The sequence below is a fragment of the Engraulis encrasicolus genome, chromosome 23 (genome assembly GCF_034702125.1).
Source record: "Engraulis encrasicolus isolate BLACKSEA-1 chromosome 23, IST_EnEncr_1.0, whole genome shotgun sequence".
NCBI lineage: Eukaryota > Metazoa > Chordata > Actinopteri > Clupeiformes > Engraulidae > Engraulis > Engraulis encrasicolus.
The window spans coordinates 5918668-5926266 of record NC_085879.1 but is presented as its reverse complement, the minus strand read 5'-3'; the positions used below and the strand labels follow the sequence as shown (position 1 = coordinate 5926266).

At 44.8% G+C, this 7599-nt stretch overlaps 1 protein-coding gene across 3 annotated transcripts in view; it reads right to left on the bottom strand.

Moving 5' to 3' along the window:
• The window catches only part of atp8a1 (ATPase phospholipid transporting 8A1), a 227898-nt gene extending 224753 nt beyond the window's left edge, over positions 1-3145 (bottom strand). For all 3 annotated transcript variants that reach the window (XM_063189764.1, XM_063189766.1, XM_063189763.1), the window contains exon 1: positions 2805-3145. In XM_063189764.1, the coding sequence (XP_063045834.1) occupies positions 2805-2853 (49 nt within the window). In that variant the 5' untranslated portion in view covers positions 2854-3145. The remainder of the gene's footprint in view (positions 1-2804) is intronic.
• Between the last annotated feature and the right edge of the window lie 4454 nt (positions 3146-7599).

The window sequence follows — 7599 nt, the reverse complement described above, 5'->3', positions numbered from 1 at the left end:
ACTGATTAGCAGAACAGAAGGGGCCTAAATGTGGAGAGCTGGGGAAAGTTATGAAGCCAGACCAATTCCAACACGTCATCCTCCTATGCTGCTGTCAGTGTCATAGCATTTTGTCTTCAAGTTATTACTACACTAAACTATTGAAAACCAAGGCAGTTCAGTGGACATCTCTTGGTGGGTCAAATTGGTAACACCCAGAAGTTAAGCAAACAGACAAGTCGCCTTTTTCTGAACACAGTTGGAGGGAAAGGGTTTTTCGGGTAATTCCAACACAAAACACTGCTCAAAACGTGTAAATCCAGTAAATCCAAGAATAACTGGTATGTCGTCTTAACAAAACTGGATACAAATAATCCTGGTAGGGTGCAATTATGCTGCTAAACAAATGAGGCTTAAGAAAAAATGTCAAACGTAACAGCTCTTTAACAGAGACAAACTCCATAACTAGGAGAACAGAAACAGCATCTCTCCGTCCCTCCCTCTCTCCTCTCTACCGATGTTCAAGAAAGGTCACACGCAGGCCTGTCGGAAAAACACAGAGGGGGTAATCGATTCCACTGTTCTCAGAAGTGCTGGCGCCGACAAATTGGATACTTTTTTCTCCCCTCACCCCACCCAAGTAAGGTAGAGGTGGGTATGGTATATAGCCTGTGTTATAACCCGCTGGAAAATGAAAAGCTTGCTCTTTGGAAAGGGTAGAAAAAAATGGAATGAGCTGCCCGGTGGCCAGGGGTCGCGGCCGGTGGTTGGGCTGGGGGGGTGATGGCATGATGACGCTCTGCATTATTGATGAGGCTCTGATGCCTCTTACTGCATTCTCTCTCTCTCTCTCTCTCTCTCTCTCTCTCTCTCTCTCTCTCCTGCGGAAAATGATACAATAAATGGGTGGTTAAAAGTCAAAAGTCTCTCTCTCTCTCTCTCTCTCTCTCTCATTCTCTCTTGCGCTTTCTCTCTCTCTCCTCAACACAATTATGGGCTCCCTTCAATTATTAATTTCATTGGGGTCTGACATGCACAATGTTTGGGTCTTTCCTGTGTAAGTGTGTAAGTGTGTGTGTGTGTGTGTGTGTGTGTGTGTGTGTGTGTGTGTGTGTGTGTGTGTGTGTGTGTGTGTGTGTGTGTGTGTGTGTGTGTGTGTGTGTGTGTGTGTGTGTGTGTGTGGTGCTTATTAGACACAAGGGCATAAAGATTGATTGCGCTGCCTGACCCCCTCACTCACTGGCTGGCTGGCTGGCTGGCTGGCTACTGCTGCTTGCTACACTGGGCGGCTTCCAGTTGATACCTTCCCCTTTTCATTGTGGCGGAAACTCGAAATTAGATGCTCATGTCTTCCAGGAGCCCAAAAGCTGACTTCTGCAACCTGTTATACACACAGGCATCACAGACACTGCCACTGTGCACAGTTATATGAGCAACAAACCAAAGCAACCGGCATTGCAAAGGTAAAAGGTGAAGTTCTAGATCTCATGTAGGAATGAAATAACTGACCACTCTATGCAACGGCAATTGGTTTGCAAAGCAATTTACAAGGCAATGTTCTCAATGCATCTTCTCATGCTTGTGTGGTTCCTAGTGACAGCATGGCTGTTTTCTCTGGAGCTGGATGAAACCAGGAGTTCCAGATCGATATCAACTGCGCCTCGGGGTTCATTTTTGTAACTTATTCACATACATAACCTACATAGTGCATTACAACATTCCGGTGTGGTGCAGTTGTTTGGTGTAAGTGCATAGGCAGCGTTTTTTTATGTACTCATTTACTATTACTCTGGTCTGGGACATATGCCGGCAACCTGTAGAGCGGCTTGTACTGGTGAGCTTCTGTGCAACCGCAAGAGAGGGAGGGAAAAAAACACTGCACTAGTAGCTCTGCGGAAACAGGCCACAATAAAATAAGGGGAGGGGACAAGCGTACAGCGCTGCTGCCCAGCATCAATAAGCTTCACTGGGTATCCATTATTCTGTCAGACTGTGGTGCAAACCCCCCCACCCCCTCCCTCCCCTTCAGCATCACCACACTTGAGTCAAGATGACCAGCCTGAACTCCCCTCACACCCCACGAAATCCACACCTCGCCACCAGTCAGTAGGCAAGTAAAACGAAGATGTCATTTCAAGTAACAAAACTCAAAGGCAAGCCTGTGTTGTTTGAAATTTCCTACCCTACCCACCACCTTCCCTACATAAGTGGCACCACCAGGTAAGAATAATTTAGCTAGCTTGGTTTGGATAGCTAACAATACACTATCCAAACTAAACTCTTCAGACGTCCTTGTCAAAACTCTGTTTAAAAATAATACTATCCTTTCCCATTCTATGAACTGATACGTAACATAGGGGTAAGTAATAAGAACTTAGCGACTATAAGCTTATGTTTAGCTAAACTCCATCACCCATGGCCACGAGATGTAGAACTAGGCTATTCACGCATGGTCACCCCGAATTCGATGAACGTCAAAACAGTTCAACTGATAGTGTTAGCACGCAGCTTAACTCGTCAGGAATACTGGCGTTAATGGTTGGCAGTGTGACATGCAACTTCCCAACCTGGCAACTTGTACTGGTGGCTCACTGCATCAATGTTACTGAGTAGGAGTAACTTATTATATTACCAAGTTTGGGCATGAACCTGAATGAACAAGACATCTTATATCATCTCCGCTGTCTGTCAGCTAATCCTTGCTCATCACAACATCCATCCAACGGTATCAGGCGTTGCTGGGCGCTGGACAAGGTGCAACTGCCTTTTAACTAACTTAGCTGAAACAACTATTTGGTGCATCTGGAAATACTTGTTTTCTTTACCTTCCGCACGGGACCGGAGGTCGGACATTGTTCTCTGAACAGGCGACATCTCCGTAGCCGAGCCGAACGATGGCACCTGTCAAACGCGGCTTGCGCTCCTTGCACTGGGTCTCTTATTCTCCCGTCTAGGAATTTCAAAGCCAGTCTTCGTCAACATTGAACGATGTGGCGTGTCTCGTGCGAACACATTTAATCTAAGATGACATACATCGTCTTTTACACCCGAAAAGTACAGTCCCGATTCCCGGGGTCTGCAATGTTTACCCTGCTGAACACGCGCGAGGAGCGAATACTTGCAAGGATCGATAAGAGCTTTGCAAACTGAAAGAAGGGAGAGTGGTGCCGCTTCTCAATTCGGACTGTTCCATTGAACAGCCGTAGGGGGGAGTGTCGTGCGCATGTAGCAAAAGCAAATTACCGGTGCTGGCCAACCGCTACACCACATTCAGCGTGTATAACTACTGCGGTAATAATATATTAATATCATCCAAATGCTTAGTTATCCATGTTGTCATTGATATTTGAAACCAAGGTATTACGGAAACCCCCTTCATAGTGTGCCTTGTGGAAGGTTCCGTGGAGATTCCCTGCTGCAGTTCCAGAGCATTGTGTAGTAGAGAGGGGAAAATGCGGGGAGGTGGGAGAGAGAAAGAGGGGGTGCAGTGACAGCCCGCTATTTCTTTATTTCTAGGCCCGGAGCAGTCACGACTGTGACGTTTCCATTCTTAGTAAACCAATAAGGCGTAATGATAATGGAAAGTTGAACTCCTGGGTGATGCTGAGCAGTGAAACGCCCACTGCCATCTATTGAGCTCAGAACTGTTGCTGTTCAATAGGCTGGGCTATCTTGCACAGACATTTAGTCTGCTTAGGGCTATGCTGTAAAACATCATAACATAATACATTTTCAATGAATTATAAATGTACTAATTATGGATCAATTTAATTGCAGTGGCCTGTGCCTGTTCCTTACCCTGCACTTTTCCATATTACATTCTCTTCATGGGATAAACCTGGAAAAGGCCTATAGGCCTATCTTTACATGGGGTTAAAAAACATCATTCAAGCGGCCAAAAGATAATGTGACACATTGCTGTAGCCTAGGTGGTAGGCCTACATGCATCCTGTGATTTGTAAACAACTAACCACATCTGTATCCCAAGGCCCACTTGCATTTGTGATTTCATTTGTCAATCTACATCCAGCTTCACACACAAGCCAAAACATTCTGTGTAGGCCGACATAATAATAGCCCCAAAGGAGAAGGAGACAACTGGTGGGTTGTTTTCGGTATTGTCGTGTGATGTTGTCAGTAATCGATTGTGAAAATACAACTCAGAATGTTTAAGCGGTCTTACAGCCAACTTGTACTGCCCTAAGCAAACTAAGACTGCAAAATGCTTTTGACTGTCAAATTGAAAAAGTAACTCAGGCCAAAAGGGATGGATCATTTCCCAAGAATGTCTCTCTCCCTCTTTTTTGCCTTGCACCTAATTCAGCATCAGTACGCCACCACAGGGATTTGGGTCCACGGCTCCTGCCGTTGCCTAGCAACAAGAGGCTAGAAGCCTGCCTCCCCTGATTATGCATGCAGTGGTTTTATGTTTGGCCGCGTATCACTCTAAATAATGACTCAAGCATTCAGTTGCTCTCCTGACCCATACAAACACACGCACGCACGCATGCATGCACGCACGCACGCACACACACACACACACACACACACACACACACACACACACACACGCACACACACAACCACACGCACACACAGTCATGCAAACAATCACCAAACAACAAACAAACACATCTGAAGCTGTCATCCACAACACCTCCATGTACATATATTCCATGATTTAAAGCCACAATAACTGATTTGTAAGAGAGCAGTTGTCAAATAGGGTGTGCCGTACTGACTCGGCTATGAGCTTGACTACACGGTGTGGCATAAAGCGAAATGCAACACGGTAGCAGTGAAGCATATTGATTTTTCTCTTATTTTTAACTCCACCACCGTTGCCTTGGAAAGATATTGAGACAGATTTCTGCCAGTGCCTGAAACAAAACCATCAGTACAACACTGGTATAGGCCTAACACACATTCAAACAGTATGGTGTGTTCTGCATATGGACCCATCGATTTGGTGCATTGTTCATTCAGCTGTGTTTTTGCTAATAAGAAATGCAATGTGATGCGATTACAACCCACATATGTCAATCAGAGTCTTCCCAGATGGGACATTAAAGCAGCCATCTTCCTCGATACGCCTACCCGAAATGAGACTACTGTAATTATAGGCGGTATCATTTGGAAACAACACTTTTAAGTGGCCATGAAAGCCAAGACACAGTGTGGCATTTATGAGTCGTAAAAGTGTCATCTCTGCCCGTCTATTGTTCCTCTTGTTCCACATGGCTGCAGTGCAACATCAGAGACATGCTGTATGTGTCACTCTGTTGCACATAGCTCTCAGTAGGAGTATTCTTTAGAGACACTGCATGTCATCTCTCTTATTCAGATTCATCTTCGTTACAACAGACTTTAAGAACAATCGATCTGGGCCAACATAAAAATCTGCTCAAGTCATGCACTAGGCTACCTTCCTTTTCATTCGCATGTTGGAAATACAGCAATTTGAGAATGATTTCACAGCATTTCAAAGTGTTGTTTGTAGTGTACTGCAGCAGCCTGATCTTTGGTGTGCTGCAGACTGAGTGAGACGGTGTTCCCCTAGAAAGGCAAAGAACTACTATGCCAGCAGTGAAACTGAGAAAAAGTGCCTTCAAAGCCTTGGTATTAGGTCGAATATTGTAGTTATAGCAAATTTGACACATTTGGACACATTTTGGCCATAGGCTTTATCACAATATAAAGAAGTTGTAATGAAGACCATTTTCAGTCTGAACACAATTCTGACTAAATATGTAGTTACTGCATTTTGCCTTTGTCCACCTCCGTCTTGGGTATCCATCTGACTCCTCATCCTCCTTCCCTCCTTTCTTCCTCCGTCCATCTGCAACTCACAGTGAGGAGTGTGTGGTCCTGAGCAGCATCCTCCTCCATCTCCAGCCTGCCCCCTGGTGGTGGACTGAGACCGCTGTACGCTGCCAACATCCTCCATGGAGATCTGGGCGACGTGGAAGTGAGTACTGAGTAGACACACACACACATGCATGCACGTACGCACGTGCGCACACACACACGTAGAAATACACAGACATACAAGCATATGTGTATACACGCATGCACGCACTCACACACACACATGCAGAAATACACAGAGATATGAACGCATGCATGAATACATGCATCCACGCATGCACACACGCACGCATGTGTACAGACACACACACACACACATACAAACTTGAACACAAGCACACACTCAAATGGAAATACACACAAACACTTACAGCATACACACACATACACACACATATACACACACACACACACACACACACAAACGCGTGCGTGCACACTCAAATACACACATACACACAAACACTGTAATTATGTGAACATGTGTTCACGCATATTCTTTCCAAAAAGCTCTGTGTATGCCTGCCGTTGATGAGACTTCAGTGGATGTGGACGATCTAGAGAGGAAATGCCTTTGAAGCGTATCGTCTCTTTTTGTTCCTGATGAGAACTGAAGGGCCTTGGCAATGGAATTAATTAGCCAAAGTACAAAACTTCAAACATCTTCATCAGATGAAGTTATTCCACGTTTGTGCTGAGTTATCACTTTGAATACTGAGATCGTTTGCTATGCGAGGGCCTAATTAGGACGCATTAATCTGGTGCTCACTTTGCAGAGAATGAGAGACGACGACTTCAAAAGTGTGACGTAGAGAGAGTATACACTCATACATCTCGGCAGCAAACAAATGGGGGACCTCCCCAAGACACAGATAGCATATTTACACAATTCATTTCAAACACATGACATGAATCTGCACGTGAGTGCGATATTCTGACTTGATTAGTGCTGTTCTCCACTTCTTTTAACAGGTGAATAATTTCTGGCAAAGAGATTAAGATACACCTTGTGAATAAAAATGAATTCTTTAAAAAATATGTTGTATTGCGCTAAGCTCCCCACATTTGGGCTTGCATGCCCACCCATAGGGACCCCGGTTCGAGTCCGGCCGAGGTCATTTCCCGATCCATCCCTGTCTCTCTGTCCCATTCGCTTCCTGTCACCATCTTCAACTGTCCTGTCAAATAAAGGCATAAAAAGCCAATATATATATATATAGAGAGAGAGAGTATATGTTGTATTGCTTTCTGCTTTCTGTTTTCAGCGTTTCTCTGCAGTAGCACTAGGATAAGGAATGAAGCAGTCCGTTTTTTCTATTTAGTGTTACAGCGCACTACATTGTTTTGTTTTTTTTAACAACCACCACACTGTGTGCTGTCACTGAATTCTAACAATAGCTGCAGTAAGGTGCGTTCAGCCATTGTGTTACCAATCCCACATTACTGCACCAAGAGCTACAAACGTGAAGACAGGTGCACCTGCTACTGCAGAGCACACACATTATTGAACTGTGTACAGTATTTGCCTAGTTGTTATGAATCTAGTCACTTTCACTGATACGTGGCTGAAAATCAATTTAGTGCAGTAGAGTAGAGAAGACAGAGTAGATCTCTCTGGTGCACTAGATACTGCAGGTCACTTAACCAAGGCAAGTTTCACTAACAGGGGGGTCGGGTCATACAGTTGTCCACTCCCAAAGAGCTCCAGCAATGTATTGATGACAGTGAGTCATGCAAAGGACCCACTTGTCA